This window comes from Neomonachus schauinslandi, chromosome X (genome assembly GCF_002201575.2).
Source record: "Neomonachus schauinslandi chromosome X, ASM220157v2, whole genome shotgun sequence".
Classification (NCBI taxonomy): domain Eukaryota; kingdom Metazoa; phylum Chordata; class Mammalia; order Carnivora; family Phocidae; genus Neomonachus; species Neomonachus schauinslandi.
In genome coordinates this window covers 20364862-20391327 of record NC_058419.1, presented here as the reverse complement: position 1 = coordinate 20391327, position 26466 = coordinate 20364862, and the positions used below count along the sequence as shown (strand labels likewise).

At 35.9% G+C, this 26466-nt stretch overlaps 1 protein-coding gene across 1 annotated transcript in view; it reads right to left on the bottom strand.

The window, feature by feature from the left end:
• The window catches only part of ZNF280C (zinc finger protein 280C), a 50496-nt gene that overhangs the window by 17381 nt on the left and 6649 nt on the right, over positions 1 to 26466 (bottom strand). The window contains exons 2-11 of the mRNA XM_044911758.1: positions 25952 to 26098; positions 23557 to 23622; positions 23323 to 23459; positions 18925 to 19039; positions 15845 to 16015; positions 15589 to 15698; positions 8955 to 9172; positions 4836 to 4993; positions 4061 to 4161; positions 3135 to 3281 (exon numbers count right to left, since the gene is read on the bottom strand). Coding sequence (XP_044767693.1) covers positions 3135 to 3281; positions 4061 to 4161; positions 4836 to 4993; positions 8955 to 9172; positions 15589 to 15698; positions 15845 to 16015; positions 18925 to 19039; positions 23323 to 23459; positions 23557 to 23622; positions 25952 to 26098 — 1370 coding nt within the window. The remainder of the gene's footprint in view (positions 1 to 3134; positions 3282 to 4060; positions 4162 to 4835; positions 4994 to 8954; positions 9173 to 15588; positions 15699 to 15844; positions 16016 to 18924; positions 19040 to 23322; positions 23460 to 23556; positions 23623 to 25951; positions 26099 to 26466) is intronic.

Below are 26466 nucleotides of genomic sequence, written 5' to 3'. Positions count from 1 at the left end.
AGCTTTGTTTCCTTATCAATGATCAGATACCTGTTTTGTAGGGTGGTCGAGAAGACTAAACAAAATAATGCAAGTAAAAACACTGTGACTATCATATGGCAAGTGATTAGTATATATTAACTACTTGTGATTTTTATAAAGATCTAATAAGAATATTTAACATATCTAAAATCCCTCATCCTTTCTTAAAAATTGTGTGAACTGTATTTGTTAGCTCTAAAATCACTTAGGACATGATAATATGTTTTTTTTTTAAAGATTTTATTTATTTATTTATTTGACAGAGAGAGAGAGAGAGAGAGAGAACACAAGCAGGGGGAGTGGGAGAGGGAGAAGCAGGCTTCCCGCCGAGCAGGGAGCCCGATGTGGGGCTCGATCCCAGGACCCCGGGATCATGACCTGAGCCGAAGGCAGACGCTTAACGACGGAGCCACCCAGGCGCCCCGATAATATGTTCTTTTTAGGAAAAGGTTACAACTAAAGTCTTTAAAAAGAATAAAATGAGCCATATATTCAGTAATTCCTAATACCTAAAATCACACCTATATTACCTCAATTACAAGTATAGTCCTGCTCAGTTATGGTTTTTGAGTCTTTTGTGAACAATTGTGTAAATTGCAAGTGCTTTCAAAAATGCCTGATGATCCTTTTGATTAACAGAGTCTTTCATCTATTGACTGCTGACTGCCTACCTCTCAGGTACTCCGAACTCACAAAAACTGGGCACCAATGGTGTGTCAGTAGTCCTCAAGACTCCTCCCAGGTTTGATGATGCAGTAGAACTTACAGGACTTAGAAGTTGTTATACTCATAGATATGATGTATTATAGTGAAAGGATACAGAGCAGGATTAATAAAGGAAAAAAGTGCATTGGGTGGAGTCTGGAGGATACTGGCAACAGCTTCCAAGCGCCCTCTCCCAATGGAGTTGCAGAGGACACGCCTCAATCAATCCCCCAGCAACTGCAGCAACGTGTATGAAGTGCTTTTTACCAGGAAAGCTCTCTTGAGTCTAAGAGGCCAGGTTTTTTTTTTTTTTTTTTTTTAAAGGGTTCAGTTACCAAATCTTCAGTCTTCCAGAAGAAAAGCAGGTGCTCACCATAATCATATTTTTTGTACAAATGATCTAGAAAAGCTGGTACAATACGGCTCAAGGTTCCAGGCATGCAAAACACTCATCAATTAATAACAAAGCCTCCATTTCCAGGAGTTAGCCAAGGGCCAATTATGCAAGTATGCAAGTAGACCCTTCTGAAAATGTATACGATTTGAAGAACTCAGACCTGCTGGGTTAACTCTTTCCTATACACACGGCAAGTTAAACATACAATTCAGGGTATGAAGAGTGACTACAGATCAGGTAAACCACTTAAGAGACACAGTCCCCATACCAAGTCCATCCATCTCTTTCTTACCTTTCTAAGGATACTATTACTCTCCTTACATCTATATCTCACTCTGGAGCTTAGGAAAGCATGGCAGAAAGCACTATGTTAAAAGCTTCATAATGAAATAGGGCTACTGTTTTACATCTCATCCTTCCTTTCAAAATCAAAGGTCGGGGCGCCTGAGTGGCTTAGTCGTTAAGCGTCTGCCTTCGGCTCAGGTCATGATCCCAGGGACCTGCATCGGGCTCCCCGCTCAGCGGGAAGCCTGCTTCTCCCTCTCCCACTCCCCCTGCTTGTGTTCCCTCTCTCGCTGTGTCTCTCTCTATCAAATAAATAAATATTTAAAAAAAAACAAAATCAAAGGTCAAAAGATGGAATAGAGAACCAAGACCAGCGTTTTCCGAACTATTTCTCAAGAAATGTTAATAGGTATTGTGCAAATAAATGGTTAAATAAGTCTTGGAAACAATATGTACAATATCCCTTCCTTGGAGATTTATGAGGTTTTCCAGCATTTTAAAAGCTCTAATCTTAAAAATAAAAAACTGTTAATTTTATAAATCTAGCCATTTACTGAATTTGTTTTTCCAGGAGCAATTTTAGAGTGGAACATTTATTAACATCTGATGGAAAACTGTTGGGGAAACTCTAGAACAGAAAGATTTTTGCCAGAGGTTCTTAACGGTGATATGCCATACCAGCATGTTGGAACCATCCCATTCATAACATAGGTGATCCTGAATGTACTCGGATAGTCTACCTTTGTTATTTTTTTTTCAATTAACAACTACAAGTTTATTTCATGATCATCTAATGACTGGAACTGAAAACAATGTTAGCACCAGTGCTGAGTAAATTGGCCATGGCAATGCAATCAATAATAAGAAAATGTAATGAGCTGATCAGTGAGGAGACAAAACTTGATTACATAATCACATTAAGTAAACTCACTGACTTCTCATTTTGGCAAAGGTACCGTTGCTCTTTCAAACACTCAAGAATAGGCTTACGGTTTCATCGAAGTTTTCAGCCTAACTAAAGGATGGTCTAATTGTGTCAGTAGAAGACCCAGCAAGAATAAAATGAGAATTCAAGAGAAAGGTACAAGCACTAATACTGGTATCCCAGAAATTACATAGCAGAACTGGCAAAAGTCATCCAGGAAACAAGTTATAACCTAAATATAGTTCTCTGGCATAGTTCACATATCTAGAAATAAGTGTCATTGCTATTTCCTTTGTCACTGGCTGCTACAAAAGACCATTCTGGGTTGCTAATGACAACCACATGTCTTTTCATAATGAAAAGTAAGCTAGAAAGTAGAAATGAAGTTTGAAGAGAAGGAGGAAAAAAGATTGAGTCCTCAATCTTATTCCCCAGTTCAAACATATCCTTTTCCCTACTCTCGATTAACTACCTTCAAAATCCTTTCCATTTTCACCACTCTTAGACACCTGAAATATTCAACTTAAATATTTCACCCATCTTCCCTTTTCCCTTCCACTCTAGGGTTCCTATTTCTACCTTTGTTTCCGTATTTTCACTAGTCAAGAGCCTCATCACCACTAGGAAGCAGACAAAGAAAAGAAGTGGAAGTTTCAAAAGTCATTCAGCATAAATTGTAAATTAATTGTGTCATTTGGAACCACTTAACTTTCCTTTTAGAACAAATCTAACAAATGCTCAAAGTTTTATATATCTACCTTTTTACTAAGACAAAATGAGCAAATAACTGCTAAATCTCACCTGATGCTTCATGTAATGATTCATGTAGGGAGTTGCCATTCTACTAACTTTGAGGCAAAATGGACATAGCAAGTTCTTAGTGTTTTCATGGGATGTTCTAAAGTGACTTTCTACATCAGAAAATGTTGATGATCTAAACTGGCACACCTAGAAATATAAAGAAGGTTTAGTTTAACTTGAAAGTTTATACCTGATACGCAATTACATCAAAGTAGCAATGAGGAGTCACTTGTTTAGAGGAATATTACGCACTGCTAATTCAGCTCTCTTGCCTATACAACCAAGAATTCTAGCACTGAAAATAATAAGTATAATCTTCGAAACAGAAAAGTTATCTTTCAAAGTTTAGGGATATATTCCTAAATATAACCAGATTTTCTTCTTCTTCTCAGATCTACTACCCTCCCTACCTTGCTTGAATTTTTAAACTCTGACATCTCTTGTCCTAGAAAGTTTGTCCTGCTGTATAAAATAGAATATTCTTTTCTTTGGATTTTAAATAGCATCCAGGCTATGACAGAGGAAATTTTTCTTATCTTGCTATCTTATTGGGAACCACTTCAAATTCTGGAAAAATACTAGTCCCAAAGCATTTAGTTGAGTTCCCCATAACTAATAGCATTTCCTATTTCTCTGTCATGTCTATATTCTTCTCTACATGGTAAGAAAATCCATATATTTGTCTTCTCCAGCAGGGCATTTTGTCTGTCTAGGAGAGGGGTCAGTAAACTGAGCCTCCAGTCCAAGTCCAAGCCACCATCTCCACATACAAGAGTTATGTCAAGGGAGTTTCCACTATTGAAGAGGGTCTTCAATTTTAGTAATCCATTTTATTCTAACGGTTAAAAAGAGCGATAGAATACTACTATTTTGTGGCACATGAAAATAAAACAAACACCTAAGTACATGGTAAAATGAATGTGTACCTGGCAAATATATGGCATTTCACCGGGTTTATGAGTGTCCTTCATATGTTGCAAAAGAGCATGTTCTGTTTCAAATGATAATTCACAGATTTTACAAATAGCTGAAAGTGGAAAAAAACACATTACACCATTTTATGGATGTATATAAACAAAAGATTCATTTTGTACATCCACAACAACAGCAATAAGTAGTAACAGTAATCGTGGTGGTGGCTCCAACAGCTCTATGGTTGTTAACTCCGCAATGTTGTTCCATGGACTTCACTTATATCGGCTTACTTCTCATGCCATCACTGACAGAGTATTGCTATCTTACCCCCATTTGTCAGATGAGGAACCTGAGGCACAGAAAGATTAAGGAACTTGCCTGAGATCTCGCAACCATATTAAGATACAGAACTGGAACTTAAATCCTAGCTAGCCCCAGACTCTGTGATTTTTAACTATCACTGCAGTTACTTTTCTTATGAGAGCATGAATCAAGACCAATGATTTCATACTTGCAAACCAGAGAATCCGATTTTCTAACTTAGCCCCCTACATACAATGAATGCATGAGTCATGCAAAAGCAAGTTTCTATGTACAAGGACTTCAGTTTTCGCAAGCAATTCTACTGAAAAGTTTGTACAAGTTGAAATTTGTTTTTCAACTGTGCCCTCAAATCCAAAGTCTATTTCTTACTTTTAGGTTTCTTATCAAAATTCTTAAGGATTCCTCACAGTTTAGATGACCACAATCATTACTGTTCAAGACTTCCATAAAACTGTGACTTACTAGAAAACTCATGGGGAGTGTGTGTACTCTCAATGTGACACTGCAGCTGGAATGGTGTGGGGTACTGACGGTAGCAATGCTGGCAGGTGGTGTGGTTTTCCCAGCTCTCACTGTTCTGCTTCTCAAGTTCCAAATGGTGCTTCATGTGGTTCATAAACCTGTAAGTGATTGTCAACAGGTGCAAATGTTCAGATTTATAACCAAGAGAAAAAAACCTCTCAAATAAGGATTTGAACCTAAATGGTAAAAATGCAGTTGTAGTACTCAAAATCTCTCCAAAGCTTTAAAGTCCTCTAGAAAAGTATGCACTTTAAATAATCACACTTGTTTGTCAGTCAGTCAGAGGGGGAGAGCAGAGGTAGAGCAAGCCCGATGGGGGACTCGATCCCAGGACCCTGGGATTACGACCTGAGCTGAAAGCAGATGCTTAACCGACTGAGCCACCCAGGTGTCCCAGTGATCTTTCATTAAGTGGCTCAGTAAACATTTTTCTTTGCATCTTTGTTTTAAAATAATCCATTAATATAGTTCATATGAAATACCACTAATTTGCTAGAACTCTTCATCATTATTTCAGATTTAAAAAATTTTGTAAAGAACAACAGGCTTCAGGGGTGCCTGGGTGGCTCAGTCGTTAAGCGTCTGCCTTCGGTTCAGGTCATGATCCCAGAGTCCTGGGATCGAGCCCTGTGTCGGGCTCTCTGCTCGGTGGAAAGCCTGCTTCTCCCTCTCCCACTCCCCCTGCTTGTGTTCCCTCTCTCGCTGTGTCTCTCTCTGTCAAATAAATAAATAAAATCTTTTTTTTAAAAAAAAGAACAACAGGCTTCTTTTCCATACATGAAGTACTATTTACATTTGAAAATAAAATCCTTAAGGAAAGAAAACCCTATTACCAAAAGCAGCTACAGAGTCCCGAGAGAAATCTTTTAAAGGCCTTAAAGATATACAATAGGTTGTCAGCTGCTTAATGGCAAATTAGTATTTTAATTTGTGATTTGGTTTCTAAATGCATGTACTAGCAATCTTAATACCTATAATTACAAGAACTTTTTGTTTTATTTAATGATGCTGCTTTACTGTGAGCACAAACACTTCATTTTTCACAGACTGTGCCCTCTGAAGCACAGTCCATTTTTTAGCTCTACATTCCGCTGTCAGATTCCATAATAGGTTTCCTATGAGAAGGAACTGGGACCTTCAGTGGCAGAGAGTACAATATAAAAAGGCAGATCTATTTCATAGGGCTTATTAAAACTTTTTAAATTTCAAAGTATTCAATCAAATTAACTTTAATACTGAGTCAAATATTAAGTTATTCATTATGAGTCCCAAAAGGATATAATCCTGAAGTGATTATGTCTTTAACCTAGATAGCAATTGTAATATGCAGGCTTTAACATTTATCTTTTCACATCTCCTGCTGGTGGTACACTTTGAAATATCTTTTATCCTCCTTTAATTTTTTTAAGTAGGCTCCACACACAACGTGAGGCTTGAACTCATGACCCTGAGATCAAGAGTCACATGCTCTGCCAACGGAACCAGCCAGGTACCCCCTCCTCCTTTAATTTTAACATCATCTCTATTAAAATCTGTTTAAAAAAAATCCTAGCTTTGCCAAAATATTTACATATAAAGGTCATGAGCCATTAACCTTTCAGCTCATAACTTTAAGTAATAAATAAAATCTATCTGTATAAAGTGATCTGTTAACTAGCTAGCTATCTCTCAATTATTACACTGCCCCATCAGCAGTGCACGTTTCTCAAACCAGCAGATGGAGATGTGGGAAAAAGCAACCCCCTCACAAAGCTATTCTCAGAATAAAATAGCCCTAACTGGTTTTAGTGACACTTAATGTAGGAAAAAATAATCCTACAATATCTTGACAGGGCAGGGAGTAGAAATCTTGAACTATTAGCTTCTATCATCCTCTAAAACCATCAATTTGCCATCCTAGATTTTACCATTAGGTAAAATGTTATTTAACACATATTAACCTCTTTGGTTACCTACTGTCTACTGTTCAGGTTTTATTTACTAAACAATATGTCAAAAATGCTACAAAATTTCTAAATGTTGGGGTGCCTGGATGGCTCAGTCGTTAATCGTCTGCCTTTGGCTCAGGTCATGATCTCAGGGTCCTGGGATCGAGTCCCACATCGGGCTCCCTGCTCGGCGGGGAGCCTGCTTAGCCCCCTCCCTCTGCCTGCAGCTCCCCCTGCTTGCTCTCTCTCTCTCTCTCTCTGACAAATAAAGTCTTAAAAAATTTTTTTCTAAATGTTATAAAATATGGTTAGCTTAAAATTTCTAGATATTCTGATAATCTGTAACCAGTCTTTTGGAAGGAAAACAAAAAAAAGGAAATTTCATGTTTAATAGTAAATGGACTAATCTTACAGGAAAAAACAAAAAGCTATTGTTGAAAGAATTTCTAATATCATACGCCCAACATTTAAGTATAATAAGGAACTTAAACAGGGACCCACTTTTCTGTGTATTTCACCAAATTTACTAATTTTATTTTCTGATATATTTTACTGTAAAAAGGTAAAGATATGGAAGCACGTCACAGAGTTATATTGTGACATTATTTCAGTGTTATATCTCAAAGCACAATTCTCTTCTGTTAAGCTACTGGGCCATTAGCACCTGATGGCCGTTAGGGCTTGATAAAAGGAGGTAAAGAGGTATGAAAACTCATATATGTGAAAGGTCTATGAAAACTACAAGAAGCTACCACAAATGTAGCATGCACAATTGTTTCAGGTTTATCTTGCAGTGCATTTTAGGGTTTTTCTATGTACTTCATTTTGGACTCAAGGATTCATCAGACAATAAAATAAATGCTAGGCTTAGAAATGACCTACAGAGGGGCGCCTGGGTGGCTCAGTTGGTTAAGCGACTGCCTTCGGCTCAGGTCATGATCCTGGAGTCCCGGGATTGAGTCCCGCATCGGGCTCCCTGCTCAGCGGGGAGTCTGCTTCTCCCTCTGACCCTCCCCCCTCTCATGTGCTCGCTCTCTCTCATTCTCTCTCTCTCAAATAAATAAATAAAATCTTAAAAAAAAAAAAAAGAAAGAAAGAAATGACCTACAGGACACTTAAGAATGCTAGTTAAAAAGGATAGTCATCAGGGTAAATATCTTTAAAAGCTTACATATACGTGTGTATGTGTGTGGGCCACAATATACATACATATGACTATCTCATCTAAGGGAAGTGCACTGATGTCTACAATTTACTCTGAAATGTAAAATAAATCAGATAGAGTCTATGGATGAACAGGTATGCGGTTAACACAAGTGAGGTAAAATGTTAATGGTAGAATCAAGGTGGTGAATATACAGATGTTCACCGTAAAATTTTTTCAACTTTGCTAAATATCTGAAAATTTTTATAATAAAATGTTGAAGAGACAATGTCAGATTACATAGCCAATGCAAAATACCAATCAGTTTATCTTGTTACGTTGCTTTGGTTACTATCTTACTTAGGATTGTAGATATGTAATATGCCATATTACTCCAAGACTGCGAAGTATAAGTTCCTAACATTTAAAGCATACATGTGTAAGTCTTCAAAACCTTCAAAATTGAAAATTAAATCTCTACTTTTAAAATGTGTTAAATTATAAACTCAAAGCAGACATGTTTCATAAACTGGCACTTCTCTAAAGATCATCAAAAATGTCACTTTCTCTGCAAGGTTAATGTGGTAAAAATGATAAAATGAATTGAAAAACTAGAACATTAAATAAGACTAATATGGAAGAGGTCAAACTGGATAAAGTACTTCTTGTGATAGGAAAAGTAGATTCAAAAGAAGCTAAATAGTAAAAATATCACACTGAAAATTCTGAATTCAATGGTAATATAGATAAGTGATTTTTCTCTAAGTTAAAATAAATTTTGCCCTTTCTAAAGCTGTATTAAATACAAATCAAGTGTTAAACTCCTAAAATACAATAAAAAACAAATGCTTTGACATGATAATCTGCCTTTATTCTTAGAAAGTGTTTAAACTGCTTATCTAGGATAGCACAGGAAAATAAAGATACAATATTTACATCAGTTGCATCCCAGTTTTCAGATGGAAAGAGAAATGAGTATTTACATACCTAATATTGTTTTTAAGAACTTTCAAGCAACTGAAGCATTTAAAGGTTGTGTAAGTCTTCTGTTCATCATCAACAGCTCCTTCATGTCTTCCATAGTAAAAGTCACTAACTAACATGATCAATTTTCCTTTCTCTGCACCAGTCTTTTTATTTTCAGTAATTGCAAGTTCTGCTTTAATCATTTCCAAAAATTTGTTTACCATGTCTGGACAACAACGCTGAAAGAGAAAAAAATATATGTAAGTTTTACTTAATCTCTTTAAAAAATTAGATAGAAAAAAATTGATTCTGTGTTTATAACTAGGGCCAGCTTATGTAAAACTATGCTTGGCAATATATCTGGAGAGAGTCACCAAAATGTTGGCTTCTTTCTTTATAGAGTCTAAAAAAATTCAAACAATAAACACCTCTTACCTTAATAAAGAAATAACTTCAAAAACAAATTAAAAACCTGAGGCCAGGGATGGCTAAATATCTAACACCATTTTCCTTGTAATTCCAATTTTCAGATGTAAATATTTTTTTTAAAGATTTAAAAAAAATTTTTTTTGACAGAGAGCGAGACAGCGAGAGAGGGAACACAAGCAGGGGGAGTGGGAGAGGGAGAAGCAGGCTTCCCGCTGAGCAGGGAGCCCAATGCGGGGCTCAATCCCAGGACTGTGGGATCATGACCGGAGCCGAAGGCAGACGCTTAACGACTGAGCCATCGAGGCGTCCCCCAATTTGTATTTTAAAAGAATAAGCGGGGCGCCTGGGTGGCTCAGTCAGTTAAGCGGCTGCCTTTGGCTCAGATCATGATTTCAGGGTCCTGGGACCAAGCCCCCCCCAATCCCATCGTGCTCCCTGCTCAGCGAGGAACCAGCTGCTCCCCCTCCCTAACCTTCCCCCACCCATGCTCTCTCTCTCTCATCACTCTTTCAAATAAATAAATAAATAAATAAATAAAATCTTTTTATTTTTTTTTAAAGATTTTATTTATTTATTTGACAGAGAGAGAGAGACAGGAGAGAGAGGAAACACAAGCAGGGGGAGTGGGAGAGGGAGAAGCAGGATTCCCGTGGAGAGGGAGCCCGATGTGGGTCTCGATCCCAGGACCCTGGGATCATGACCTGAGCCGAAGGCAGACACTTAACGACTGAGCCACCCAGGCACCCCTCAGACGTAAATATTTAATAATAATTTGATCCCTGGCCAAAAATCGTTCATATCTGTCAAGATATAGCTTAAAATGAAAGGTAGTTTTATTTTATTTATTCTTAAAGATTTTATTTATTCGACAGAAAGGGAGAAAGCACAAGTGGGGGGAGCTACAAGCAGAGGGAGAGGGAGAAGCAGGCTTCCCACTGAGCAAGGAGCCCAATGCGGAGCTCGATCCCAGGACCCTAGGATCACGACCTGAGTCGAAAAGACGCTTAATCGACTGAGCCACCCAAGTGCCCTGGAAAGGAAGTTTTATATGCCATTCTGCACATGCTAAATTATCAAATAATATAGTAGTATTTTGGTAAAGCCTGGTTGGAACTAGACGCTGAGCACAGGTAACCTGCCATTCCCCAGATTCAAGGTACTGGAAAACGTATGGGACACACAAAAAGAAGCATAAGTTATAATTTAAAAACCTCAACACAGTCTATCTAGAATGCTGAAATATGTTAAGGGGAAATCAATCTCATGAATAAAATTAAGACCTCATATAAATTGACCCTAATAGGGAATACTTTTTCTTTTTTAAAGATTTTATTTATTTATTTGACAGACACAGACACAGCAAGAGAGGGAACACAAGCAGGGGGAGTGGGAGAGGGAGAAGCAGGTTTCCCGCTGAGCAGGGAGCCTGATGCGGGGCTCGACCCTGGGAACCCCAGGATCATGACCTGAGCCGAAGGCAGACGCTTAACGACTGAGCCACCCGGCGCCCCTGGAATACTTTCATACATTAACTTTTAATTTTCAATGAGATAAAACTAGTTCATTTATTATATACAATTTTCAGTTGTGGAATTTCACTAGAAGAATTCTTTAAGAATAACTAGGGAGCAAAAATACAAACTTTTCTAAAAACCCAAATTACATACTCGCAAAGCAACCACAAAGGGAAAAACTTAGAAAAATAAAGAACAAAAAATTGTGACAGAATCAAGACCAATCAAACCTATCAGATCAATTAAATCCGTGGGTTTAACTCAGCTACTGAAAAAAGAAATTTCACATAGGATCACAAAAGAAAAAATGACTCTGTGAAAATTAAGAAATATACCAAAAACAAAGTGATTGGAAGGCTTGAGGGGCGCCTGGGTGGCTCAGTCGTTAAGCGTCTGCCTTCGGCTCAGGTCATGATCCCAGGATCCTGGGATCGAGACCCCCATCGGGCTCCCTCTCCACGGGAAGCCTGCTTCTCCCTCTCCCACTTCCCCTGCTTGTGTTCCCTCTCTCGCTGTGTCTCTTTCTAATAAACAAAATCTTTAAAAAAAATAAAAAGATAAACAAAGAATATAACAGGCAAATGGTAATAATGAGAAAACAAGGGTTGTGAAATTGATGTCAAACAAAATAGAATCCAGGCCAAAAAGGGAACACTTAATAAAAATGCTAAAGGATACATTCACAATGAAGTTAAAAGAGATAGATCCATCTATATCCTAAATAGTAACAGCCATAAAACAGAATTATAAGATATCAAAGAAAATAGTGGTAATTTGAGACTTTGAGACCTACTCAAAAAATGACAGAGCAAATAGATGAATATAAATGAAGACACAGGAACCTCAATAACATATTAGTATGTTAGATCTGACTGATAACTATCAAATTCCATACTCCAAAAACAAATTAACACCTCTTATTTTCAAGTTTCTATGTAACATTCAAGAAAACAGCACATACAAATTTCAAAATGGGGAGAAAAGGAACCTGGGCATTGCCAGCAAAGAGATTGAGGTTTGAATCTCAGCTATGCCAATTAATTGGCTATAAAACAATGAGAAAAAGATCTGGCCTAAAGAATTTTCTAAGGATTAAATGAAATAATACTTTAAAGCTTAGTATGGTGTCTTAGATCAATAGGATGTTTGACTTACACTCCCAAAATTCTTCCTTTGGAAGAAAAGATTACCTTTGTGGTATACCAATCTCCTTACCTATAATAACAGCAAAAGATCATTCACAAATAATCTAAAATTCACATTTTTTTCAAAATGGAAATCCTTACTGTAATATTATATAAATTTAACTGATATATAAAAATGCATAAGCGGAATGCCTGGGTGGCTCAGTCGGTTGGGCATCTGCCTTTGGTTCAGGTCATGGTCCCAGGGTCCTGGGATTGAGCCCCACATTCGGCTCCTTGCTCAGTGGGGAGCCTACTTCTCCCTCTCCCTCTGCTGCTCCCCTGCTTGTGCGCTCTCTCTCTCTCTCAGAGACAAATAAATACAAAATCTTAAAAAAAAAATGCATAAGCTAAAATGTGAAAGTCTCATTTTTTTAATGACTAACAATGCTATAAGAAATAAAAGCTACATTTTAGAGAATGCTTGCCACTTTCTTCAGGTGCAGAAATATATATAATGTGCTATGATTTGTGTATAAAATAGGGGGAAAATAAGAACATTCATGTGTGCCTGTACATTCAGAAATTAAAGTCAAAGAAGACATAAAACAAATTAATAAAAAATGATTTCCTTTGCAAGTCCTATTGGGAACTAAGCAAATAGATGAAGTGGGATTCTTCACTGTATACCTTCTTTTTTATTTAAAATTTTTACTTTATTTTTTAAATTTTATTTTGTTATGTTAATCACCATATATTACATCATTAGTTTTTGATGTAGTGTTCCATGATTCATTGTTTGCATATAACACCCAGTTATACGTGCCCTCTTTAATACCCATCACCAGGCTAGCCCATCCCCCCACCCCCCTCCCCTCTAGAACCCTCAGTTTGTTTCTCAGAGTCCACAGTCTCTCATGGTTTGTCTCCCCCTCCGATTCCCCGCCTTCATTTTCCCCTTCCTATTATCGTCTTTTTTTTTTTTTTTTAAACATATAATGTATTATTTGTTTCAGAGGTACGGGTCTGTGATTCATCAGTCTATGCATCTATGATGCAAAACATAAAACATCAAGTATTTCTATACAATATTACATATTACATAGATTGGAAGATTGAAAACACTGGCAGAAGTTAATTTTTATATAAAACCAAAATCCAAAGTCCAGTTCACAGGAATCACCCTCAGGGAGGTAGAAATAGTGACAGATCAAATACAGTTTTGTCCAAGAATAAAGAAATTGTGTTTGGAATTTTACACTTTTCTTTCTACATTTTTTGTAAAATGCTGAATTGCAATGAAAAAATTGCCTATCTTTGAAATAGCAAGCAATAACTTTTTCTAAGTTGCTTCTCTGCTTTGCAGTCTTCTCACCCCCTTTCCTGAATATAATCTACATTGCGTTTTTTCCTGCCTCCTTTCTCCCTTCTTGCCATTTATACTGGGCATGCAAGAAGAATACAGATTATCTTTCCACAGACACACAGAACACTGCAATATCTATTAAAATATCTTAAGTGGAATAATACCTAGACCTCATACTTCATTAGTACTTCTAAAATTACCTAAAACCTAATTTTAAGAGCTTCCTACACCAACGTAAAGGTAGAATTTATAACAACTATACAAACTATATTCTGGATTGAGTTAACACTGTGATTTCTTGAGAAATGCTCCACCATTATGAGTTTATGTCTGAGTGCTGAACATTAAAATGCAAGACTGAGATTTTGAGTAATGTGACATTCATATGTCACCAGACAAAAAAATCATGTTAAAAAAAGGAGTTTTTAAGTTATAGGAAAGATTAAGCACAAAACAAAATGCCTGCTTTACAAGAGCTTTGAAGAATAGCGTGATCTAGTCAATAAAATATTCTGATTAATACATTATTGTCATTAAAAGTTAAAATACAACATGCATAGAGATTTTTTTTTTTTTTAAGTAGGCTCCACGCCCAGCGTGGAGCCCAATGCAGGGCTCAAATGCACCACTGTGAGATCAAGACCTGAGCAGAGATCAAGAGTCAGACACTTAACTGACCGACCCACCCAGGTGCCCTACAATATGCATAGAGATTCAAGTGTCACGTGTGAGTGCCATCCACCTGGGGACCCTACCCGACAAAGGCTGCAGCCCCTGCATGACTCGGTGGCTGTGGTACGTGGGACTCACTTAGCTGGGAACCGTTCGGGATTGAATAAAGCAACGCGATTAGAGGCCACCCCAGAGAGGGAGTGGATTCCCCCACCCCTGAACCATTTTTGCTGGTTGCGGCAAAGGATTTTCCAAATGAGATTTGCCACAGACATCTGCTCTACAAGTGGCAAAATGTCAGAAATGAAGAGAAAGAAATGTTAAAGATCCGAGAAATAAATGACTCACCTGGGAAAGCTCTAATACCCGCAAACACTCAGGGCTGTCACTAAGAGAAACATCGGACTTTCTGCAAAGTCTTCTAGATATAATACTTTAAAGAGGTCGGAGGTAGGTCTATTTCTTCCATTTCTTTTTTTTTTTTTTTTTAAGATTTTATTTATTTATTTGAGACAGAGAGAATGAGAGACAGAGAGCATGAGAGGGAGGAGGGTCAGAGGGAGAAGCAGACTCCCCGCCGAGCAGGGAGCCCGATGCGGGACTCGATCCAGGGACTCCAGGATCATGACCTGAGCCGAAGGCAGTCGCTCAACCAACTGAGCCACCCAGGCGCCCTCTTCCATTTCTTAAAGTACTACATACTGTGTTTAATGTATTCTCTCAAGCCTCAGAGAGATCAATGACAGTCACATCTCTTAGACAAAGCAACAACTAAAGCTTTGATCTAGCATCATTAGTTTTAAAGCAACTCCCACACATTGTCACTTTCACCTTACTTCAGCATCCAGCTCCAGAAAACAGATACTTTTACCAATAATTTTATGGTTGATAAAGCCATTATCACATCTAATAAAATTATCAAGGATTACTTCGTATCCTCTAATATCCCCCCAAAAATACAATATGCATATACGAAAGTACATATAAGCTTAATTTTTAAGATTTCATGATTGGGAAAGATTTTAAAATCTTGTATAAAGATAATCACTATGGGGTGCCTGGGTGGCTCAGTCAGTTAAGCAGCTGCCTTCGGCTCAGGTCATGATCCCAGGGTCCTGGGATCAAGCCCCACATTGGGCCCCCTGTGCTGCGGGAAGCCTGCTTCTCCCTCTCCCACTCCCCCCTGCTTGTGTTCCCTCTCTCGCTGTGTCTCTCTCTGTCAAATTAATAAATAAAATATTTTTTTAAATTTTATTTTATTATGTTATGTTAGTCACCATACATTACATCATTAGTTTTTGATGTAGTGTTCCATGATTATTTGCATATAACACCCAGTGCTCCATTCAATACATGCCCTCCTTAAATAAAATCTAAAAAAAAAGATAGTCATCACAAATATCAATTTTTACTTAAGTTATATAGAAATACCAATGAGAAGATTTCTTATCTAAATACCTGGACAAACGAGCATTTACTATATATCAATCCTTAATGTTTTCAGAGATTTGTCAATATTTTTAAATATCAAATTTCGGAAAAAGTTTTACCTTCATGTGATATTTCAAAGGATCCAGAAGATTAAACTTTACATTGCACTTTGGACAAGATCTTAGAAAAGGTGTTCCAGTTTTATAGTGAGCTGATGAGGTATTTGTACCTAAAATAGATTAAGAACTTTTATGACTCAAATTCTTTTTTAAACATTAAACAACCAGTAAAAAAAAGTTTAAAAATTCATCAGAATTTCTAAAATTTATGTATAAATAATACAATTTCTATTTTATATGCTAGATTCATATTTACCTTTTGATATCATAACATGGGAAGATGTCACTGGAGGAGAGTTAGTTAGAGACAGTGAAGCACAAGGACTTATTTCAGAAACACTTTCGCTGGTCTTTGGCTTTTTTGGAGTAACACTGTTTACTTTAGAGGCAGAAGAACGTTTTAATATAGGCAGAGTTTGATCTATACCTACAATGATTTAAATAGTGGGAAAAATATTTGTAAATATGTACAGAACACGTATGCTTACAAATGCTACTAAAATGGCTTTATATTTGAATTTAAGTAAAAACACTTTGAAGCTACATTAAAGATAACATAATTGAATTATATCATACAAATGACAAAGAATGATCAAAATTTATATGATCAAAAAAAGAAAAAATTTATATGATCAATAGGTAAAAAGAAATTGTACAGCTATTATGAACTACACGTATTTGAACAATTCATGAAATAAACTTTTTATACAGAAAATTCTAAAAATACTTTCAAATAAAGAACTATATAAATAGGTATAAAAGAGGTCAGACCAAAAGAATCCGAAGCAAAAAAATTAAAGCACAGAGAATGTTCTAAGCTCAGTTCCCAAAAATGAATTTATCTTTAGATGCTTAAATACATTTGGGCTTGGAAACAAAAACCACCTTTATTCTAAAAATTTAGAAAAACCCTTTAAGATACTTAAAAAAAACTTAAGATGTCTAATGGAAAACTCAAGTTGGTTCTTTTTCCACTTATTAACAATCTGATGGGTTTAAATTATCTGTTTACTCCCTATGAACAAAGTACAAACAACTAATCTTGAATGATACCTTGCTCGTTCATATGAAAAGTCTTAAGAAGTTAGTATAATGGTCTTCAAATGATACTCCCCTGAGGCTAATGATTTTGCTTTAGGGAATACAGTAAGCATGTCAGATAGAAAAACTCTTTTACCTTTTTTAAAAAATTAGATTTTTACATAAAATTTTGTTTGAGGAGATTTCATCACTAAAGATAGTTCTGAGCTTGAAAACCATCACCTTAAAGGCTTAGGGATGGTGTAATTCAGGGCATTTGCAAGAAAAGTGGGGCTATTTAGGCTATAACCAGACACAGCAAAAGTCCGTTTGAAAATAACACACAATTGTACTTTGTGATAAAGATTCTAAAACTGCACATCGTATTTTAATGCTCCCAACTGTACACTAATAGGCGAAGCAGTAGAATAGAGAAATACAAGGAAAAGGAGAGCATCGCATTAGTGGGCTCCCTGTCAGATCTGTCTTTCATTCTCTGAGATAACAGAAATGATTTTTTTTTTCCATCTGCAAGCACATAGTTACTGACAGCCATACTGCAGGCACTTGGGACTGATTTCTGTGTAATCACTAACATTTTTCTCAGATGCTTAGGTTACTTAACAACCAATGAGTGCTGGTATTTTGGCAACTAGTTCTCTAGCAGGCTGTATAGTAAAAATAGACTGTTTTGTATATAATTTTTTTAAGCATGAGTAAATCTCCAAGTTAAATAAAATCACTCTGAGCTCAATAGTTTTAAATTCTAACCGTTTAACTTGTTTATTTCTATTGCCTCTGGCTTGTGCTGTTCACTATCTTCAACAGTGCCAATAAAAATCCTATTCTCATTCTTCAAAATCAAGTTCAAATCCAACCTTCTCCAAGAACCTTCTATGATCATCCTTGACAGGAGTCCATTAATCATGCTTCTGAACACATAATACGTATTATCATTCATAATTATCATTCTAAGAACTGTTTACTGTCAAGTCCTTTAAAGGTTTAAACCATTTTTCATTTCTCACTTATCTCATTTGAACCTCAAAAAAGGCCTGAGATAAGTAGAGCAAGAATTAAAATTATATCTCCAAATGGTGACTTCAGGTCTGGAGAATGAATGTATTATCTGAGAAAGATAAAAGTATATATTTCAATAAAATGAGAAAATTGAAGTGTAAAGAGGTGACTCGATAAAGGCCACAAAAATCTTTAGGATACAGGCTCAAATCTACACCTTCCTAACTGACTATAACCCTATTTCCCATCAAGGCAAAGTTCCACTCTCTGCAATACAACAACTTACAGAGAAAGTAGGCATCACTGTTTTACCCCCTAGAATCTTCAAGAATTCAGACTTTTTTATGAATAAAGACCATGTGCATTATAAAATCAGACTTCAGACAACTATTTTACTTCCTCATTTATTTTGGTTCTTGGCTATTTTACTAACTAGATAAGTGACACCTAGATAGGTGAATAACAAGCCATGTGTTATCAAAATGGGAAAAGTATTTTTGGCAAACATATTACTATAATTTTTTTTCTATTTTGGTTTGGTAAATATAAATGAATTTGTTAGTAAACAATTTAAACATTAAAAACTTATGTACCTCTGTCTAATTATTGAAATATAACAAATTTACTAATATACAAACAGCAATTGCTTTGATTATGGGGAATTTTTCAACTAAATAAAATTCTTTCATGGCATACTATTTCAAGTTAATGAAGAACTTTGTTATTGTACACAAAGAACTGTAATTCTTCAATTAAAAATTTACATTATTCCTTTAATGGATATTTACTAAGTACTTACTATGCACAAATTACTATTTTTGTAATACTTCCTTTTTATAATGATACTCTGTAATCATATTTAACTATCATATCAACATCATTTATTTGGAAAGAAAGACACCAGTCTATTAAAAAAATCAACTATAACCATGTACTTTTTCTCATACTAATGGCCTTCCAAATGATTAATACTTTAAAAAAAAAAAAATGATAGTATTAGGTCATTAGGAGACTTCCTGGACTCACAGAATTTATATTAAGATTTTCAGCCCATGGCTGGCTCTAAGTGAGAATGAGCTCAAAAAATACATGTTAGCTAACTTAATAGAAAGAGATACAATATTCTATTATTAAATAAGAAATCACACAAGAAAGGCATTCAGGGATTATTAGCTTCTATTTTATGGTATATGAAAAACTTAACATGAAGGTATGGGTTTCAAAATAAAAATTCATTCCACATCTATATTCATCAAGTTTCTTTTTATTATACTCAAAAAAAGTGCTAAGCCAAACCTTCTATATAAATTGTTGATCCCTCTTGGGACAGTGGAATTGTATCCTGGGTCAAGTCAAATAGTAAGTCTGAAGAATCATCCGATTCAACTTGTAATGAATTCTTTGTAAAATCCTGTAAAAAGTTATAATTATTTTGTTTCATAAACTTTTATAAAGGTAAATTTAATTGTATGATAATACTATAAAGATAACACCTTAATAATTTAATTACTAATAAGCTATAAAACACTAAGGTAATTATTATTCTGTCAAAGTTAGCATTTAGTGGGTAAGGGTTATATGGGAACTCTCTGGATTACTTCTGCAGTTTTTCTATAAATCTAAAATTAGTTTGAAATTAAAAGTTAAAGTTAAGAAATAATGACAATATTATTGGCAAAGTAGACATGTTTTGGTACAACTTTTCTGCAAGAAAATTTTGGCAATATCTATCAAGGGCTTTAAAAAGTTCATATCCTTTGACCCAAATAGTCCACTTACACTAATTTATGCTAAGGAAATGAAAATACTTAATGGAGAATTATTTATAATAGCAGAAAATAAAAACCTGTATGTCCAACAATGGAGGAATGGTTAAATAAATTAAACGACAGACTATAATGCAACATCATGCTTTTGAAAAATAACCAAAAACAAAGAAAAATGTTTCCAATATAAAGTTCAGTGAAAAAAGAGGAGCACATATCTGTGTACAAAATATAATCCTGATTGATATATTCTATATATCACACTAACCATCTGCAAAAAAGAAAATCAAAGTACAGTACGTATTGTCTTGTTTCTTTACTAACTACCGCCCCCATACACAGTACCTTTATAAAATAGGAATATAGGGATCTTGCTTGCGTGTTTTGTGCTTACAAGTTGAGAAAAAATCAGGTTTTAAGAATTTTACTTTGTTATTCTTTTCTGTTTACATGGGCTTAGTAAGAAGTTATAGAGACAGATACTGAACTGAACCAAACCATTCCATTCCAAGAATTTGAGCATAACAGGCAGATTTCTGCATTTGAGCCTTAACATGTACTATAAAAAATGGCTGTATGACTCAATGATGGCTTTATGACTTAACTGTAACCAAGCATAATCTTCTGCAAGGTAAATATTTTCTCCAAATATGTGCACTTACAAATGGAAAATATTCACTAGCAATTCTCCAAACAGTTCTTTCACAGAAGTTCCTCCAAATAAAGTTAATACTTCATTTTTTTCCTAAAGATTTTATTTATTTATTTGAGAGAGAGAGAATGAGAGAGAGAGAGAGCATGAGAGGGGGGAGGGTCAGAGGGAGAAGCAGACTCCCTGCTGAGCAGGGAGCCCGATGCGGGCGGGACTTGATCCCGGAACTCCAGGATCATGACCTGAGCTGAAGGCAGTTGCTTAACCAACTGAGGCACCCAGGTGCCCCTAAAGTTAATACTTTAAACCTTTTCCTAGGTGATAACTCTGGCCAATTAAGTACCATTATTTCAGAGAGCAGACATATTAGTCAACAAATAACTTATTAAAATAATTCTCTAATTGGGAATTTTTTATATCTCATAAAATAGTTCAGCAAGATACCAAATACAACAGTGAGGTACAACAGGCAATAGACTGGGATTTAAAAGACCTCCATTTATTTAACTGTGGAACCTTGGGCCAGTCACTTGAGATTCAAGTTTTCACCTTTCCAACTGAAATAATAGCTGCCAATTGTCTATTTAAAACGTACTTGACTCTTTTACAGTCCGTGTGTTTTATATCAGGTAGTTGTCACAACAGTACTAATAAAGACCTAATATTATCTCCCACCTTATAAATAGGTAAACTAAAGTTCAGTATAGTTAAGTAAGGTTCCCAGTACAATCCAGCTTGTTCTCGATGATGAAGCTGGAATTGGAACCGAGGTTGGCCTGATTATAAAGCCTGTGCCCTTGGGACACCTGGGTGGCTCAGTCGGGTTAAGCGTCTGAATTTTCTTTTCTTTTCTTTTTTTTTCTAAGTAGGCTCCACATGGCATTGAGATCACGACCTGAGCTGAGACCAAGAGCTGGAAGCCTGAGTCACCCAGGCACCCCAGGCATCCATCCTACTCTTGATCTCAGCTCAAATCTTGATCTCAGGGTCCTGAGTTTAAGCCCCGTGGGTGTGGAGCCTATTAAAAAAAACCACAACAACAACCTGTGCCCTTAAGCTATATCACACTGACATTAAAAGGGACAATAACAATTATCTTCTAGACTGCCCTGAAGAGTTGTGGTAAAGAGAAGAAAAAACTTAAAATTTTCAGAGAAAATTCCCTCACATAGGATTCTCAATTTATTTGAAAATATAGATCTGTCATTCTCCACCCTGGCTCACATTAGAATCACCTGGAGAGTTTAAAAAAAAAAAATCTATCATGCCCAGGCCTCACCCCAGATCAAATGATAAAAAACTGTTTTTTAAAGCTCCCTAGGATTGGGAAACTGATTGAAGAGCTTCGATTAAACACCCAAGCCCACAAAAACAAAAAGTTCTGAATTTGAATGACCTCTAGTTTCTAAGTTTTTTTTTTTAATATGAAAGATACCACCGCCCCCTCCATTGTTCTCCTTCTCTAGGTCCAAGGTAGGAATAATTTTCGTCTATCTCCATGTAAATAATCATGTTCCCTTTTTGTTTTTGCTTTTCTTAAATGCCAAACAGCTGAATTAGTCTGATTCCAGCTAAAATAAAATAATTTTAGCATTTCTGGCAGCCTGCCAATATCAGGTACACCTATTAAGTTTTTATTAAGAACAGCCCGTGGTTGCTTAGAGGATCCAAGTTTGAGAGCCGGTGGTTTGGGTAAAGATTCTCATTTTAAAAATGAGGAAAGTGAGGCCCACTGAGGTTGTAAACAATGCTTTAGCTAGGCACAGACAGAATCAACACTCAAGTCTTTCATTTTCAACCTAGATTTCTTGGACTACTCCTCCAGGACTCCAATTATTATTGTTTCAGAATGCAGATACAAGTCAAGGATTGAGAGTTAATAAAATTAGGAACAATTTGGGGCGCCTGGGTGGCTCAGATGGTTAAGCGTCTGCCTTCGACTCAGGTCATGATCCCGGGGTCCTGGGATCGAGTCCCGCATCGGGCTCCCTGCTGGGCGGGGAGCCTGCTTCTCTCCCTCTGCCTCTCTCTCTCTCTCTCTCTGACTTTCATGAATAAATAAAAAAAAAATTTTAAATTAGGAACAATTTATCACTTCTTCAAGGTTAGTCTCAAGTGAGTGAAATTTTTCTACTCTGAGTGTTTGATGGTCACGAATACAAAAACTACCAGTGCCGCTGGGCGCCACTGCCTTCATTCATATGAAAGCACAGCAGTTTTACCCTCCATTGCTTTTGCATCCTCGGTGCAAACGTTGACAGAGTGAAAAGAGGAAATGTCTCAGTGTAATTATCACAACAGTTTTAACTTCACGAACCCCCGAAAGGGTCTCAAGGAACCCCAATGGTCTGTGCACTGTACAATTGCTCTAAGGCAGTGTTTCTATGTATAGCAATGCTTAAATGTATGAATGGATGTGTGTATGCATATGTTAAAACCTCTGGGCTGGGGCACCTGGATGGCCTAGCTGGTTAAGCATCTGACTTTGGCTCAGGTCATGATCTCAGGGTGCTGGGATCAAGCCCTGCATCATCTGCTTCTCTCTCCCCCTCTGCCCCTCCCCCTGATTATGCTCGCTCTCTCTCTCTCAAATAAATAAAATCTTAAAAAAATAAAATCAAACCTCTGGGCTAACCTGGATTGAAATCCCAGATCCATCTTTTATTTATGAGTCATATGGCCTTGAGTGAATTATTTAGCCTGAGTCTCAGTTTCCTCAACTATAAAATGGGGATAATAACTGTGCCTACCTCATAGGGAAATCATAAGAATTAAATGATATTAATTTACATACAACATTCAGAATAAAGACTTACCCATAGTAACAGAATAACAAATGTTAAATATTACCATTAACTATTACTTCTCTTAAAAGTTTTAAAAGCTAAGCCATGAAAGTAGGTTTTCAGAGTAAACAGCAACAATGACCTCAGAACGATCTTCCCAAATAAGAATACCTGGTTCCGTTTACTCTCTTAAGAATTTTGCCATTATGCAACATTCATTACTGATCATTTTTTTTACTCAGTTTTAGATAGCCTAGTTTTCAATATTATACCTATTTAATTTAAGCATATTACCTGATTTATTGACAAGTTGGTTAGTTCCTACAGTTATTACTTTGGATATTGGTTGAGCTGTCAAAGATAGTGACATTTTCTGATTGTGATCATGCTTCTAGTGGAATGGTGACTAGCTATGATAGTCCACAATTCTAACTGGGTACTATAATATCCATTGCATCCCTGAGCTAATTATAGTTTCAGAAACACTTACAGGTTTAGACACGTTCTGAACAATAACAGAATTCTGTGAAGATTTAGATTCAGGATGAAATCTAGGCAAGGCAGCCACTGGATTTGATGTTGGATCTTTGCAGTGTTGACTTGTAGGCTTGAATGGATCAGTAACACCTGCATTTTAAAATTACACAACATATTGAATATTTTTCTATACAACCAATTTTGTTAAAATACTTCACTTTAAAATTAAAATGGTATAATACTATACCTTGAGTGAGTGTCTCATTCTTTATTCCCTTTGAAGATGAGCTGGGGTTACCTCTGTTCAAAATATCTACAAATATTATGTTTATTTTAAAACTCATTATTTGAATTGAACATATATTTAGACAATAAAAAATTTTCCAAAAATATATCCACATACAACTAATAATTTAAGTATATTTCTTTCTCTTAGTGGTGACCTCAGATCAAACCCTTCCCCAATTCCCATGCCACATTCATACCCCCTAAAAGCCTGGAAGTTTCATTATGGGTAAGCTGGTCACATTATCTGTACCACTCCTCTTGAGTTCTGAGAGGGACACTACTGAAGACTGAGACTAAATTTAATCTAGAGTTTACCAGAGTATCTCAAATCTACTACTATACCAAAAGTCAATTGGAGCCTGACATGACCCTATGAATCAGTTTAAGATGCTCACTCCTGTACCCATGTGAACCCATAACTTCTAGGTTATTAAGGAATCAAATGAAAATTTGGAAGAGTAGAGATATGCCTAAAATTGCTAATCAGGAAAAGGTATATTTTAAAAATCCCATAAAACCTCAAAAAAAATTTCCTTTTCCCCTCCTAGTAGCAAAGAACCAGATCTCATAGATTAATTCCATAAAGTAAAGGGTCACACAAAAGTAGGGTTGTTTTATGATAATGGAAATTCAGTTCTCTAAACCTAGGCACTACAGAAGTTTCCTAGGAGAAAAATCTGCTCAAACAACTTGATATTGTTTTCATTCAGAAATTTAAAATATTTACTCAAGCCATTAAAGAGTTAAACCTATAGTACTTTGTTTTCATTCAGAAATTTAAAATAAGTATTTACTCAAGCCATTAAATAGTTAAACCTATAGTACTTTGTGGTGACTGTAGTCTATCAAACACAACCTTTTACCATCCCCCCAACTTAATGATGGTTCTATATAAATATTTAGCTGATATTCCATATGCCAAAAATATTTTATGGCTCACACATAAAACATCAATAAAATCACCTAAATTTTGAGTTCATTTAGAAAAGAAATTTCACTGGGGTCAACTTTCTTTTTGATAGAATCACTTAAAACTAACACACATTATTCAAGTTGAGTACTGTTAACAGTTATCTACAGTTGATATAAACCCAACCTGAACTGCCAGGCTTTCAATAAGATGATCTGAATAATAATTTGAAATATGATAATATTTTGGGATAAAAATAATCACAGCAACTAGGAAACAATATTTATAATATTCTGTTCCACTATCAGCAACAAACATGCCAACATACTTCATTTTATAATTGAAGTGACATTCCACTTAGCACCTCTCAATTTGCCACAGGAAATGATATTGAGAATTAAATTATTCTATCTCTGATAAAACTGAATAGAAGAGCTATTCGAAGTTTAGAGTCAAGAGAAGCAAAAACCGGGCTTTCAAAAAATTAAAAACTCCTCTCTTAACCACAATATTACGCACTGCCATGATAGGTAAGAAAACACTGGTATGGCTGCCTACATTCTTTGCTAAATTCTCCTGGCTTAAAAAAAAGTAAGTATAATGGAAAAGAATCTATTTTCTCGTTCTCCCCTGAAATTCAGTATGTTGTTCCTCTCCACTTTACACATTTTTTATTGGACATTTTAATAAGTGTCATCAATATCTTCACTATAACATTATCACAATGGCAATTCTAACTCTAACTGAAATCTAACAATCTACAAAATTACTGAACGTGTTCTGCCAGAAAGCCATGAGGATTAAGTGTGCTAACCGCCTGCATTGTACTAGTACAGTAGCTAAAGACCAGACCCTCCTTCCTTCATGAATATAATCAGGAGTTGTTGGAAGATGCGTGTGGCCAGAAACTATAGCTCATGTTGGTACACATACCAGAGACTGTATAATCATGCAGTGCCTGTTCATTTTGTAGCCATGATTCAAAATGACACTGTGATGAGGCAGTTGTCTGGCTGTGAGAACCCTCATCAGAGACTAACAAACTTACTCAGTATTCTGGTATTTTAAGCAAAGCACTCCAAACACTTCCTATTCTAGGTGTTTTTGGACTTAAGGGAGAAAAAGAAAAATTAACAAACAGGTGAATAGGCTACTTAGCTCCACTAAAACTTAAGATTGCCAATTTCAGAAGGCCTATAATGCTATTAGGTAATCTTAACCTTTAGTTACCTTAGTTAACATTTCCCTTTTCTCTCAAATGATATTTTAACCTCTGACCTTACTCAAGTCCCCAACCATATCCCCCCTCTGATTCTCACAAATTCTCACTGATCTGTATGCTTCAACTCCTTACAGAATAACAAGGACACAGAAGACAGCTCACAGATTTTTCTATTAGAAACAGCAACTTATAAAACTTTACTTCACTGAAATAAATGCTTACTTGAAATGGCTGGTTTTGAACTTGATATCTCTCCAACAAAAATCAGCTCATCATCATCTTCATCCAGAATTTCTTCTACTTTCTTCTGCCATGGTTCCAGCTCTTCTTCTTCACATTCCATAAAGAGTTCTGCCATTTTTGGGTTATCTAATTTTCAAGAGAGAAACGCATCTTATTTTTTAAAAAGCTTTTTGCAATGCATAGTATGATATTTAAGATATACTTTAATAATCTTAATTACTGAATTGATATTTGCAGTCAGTACAACTCACCTCAATCTCTAAGATCTAAACTAGTAAACTAGTAAAATTAAGCTAGCTAAGTAACAGATGACAGTAATTACTAGTAGTTGCCAATAAATTTTAAGAATAATCAAATCCAAAAAAACTTGAAACATAAAAAAAAGAATAATCAAACCAAGGAAAGAATATCCAATGGGAAAAAGATAGTCTCCTCAACAAATGGTGTTGGGAAAACTGGACAGCAACATGCAAAAGAATGAAACTGGACCACTT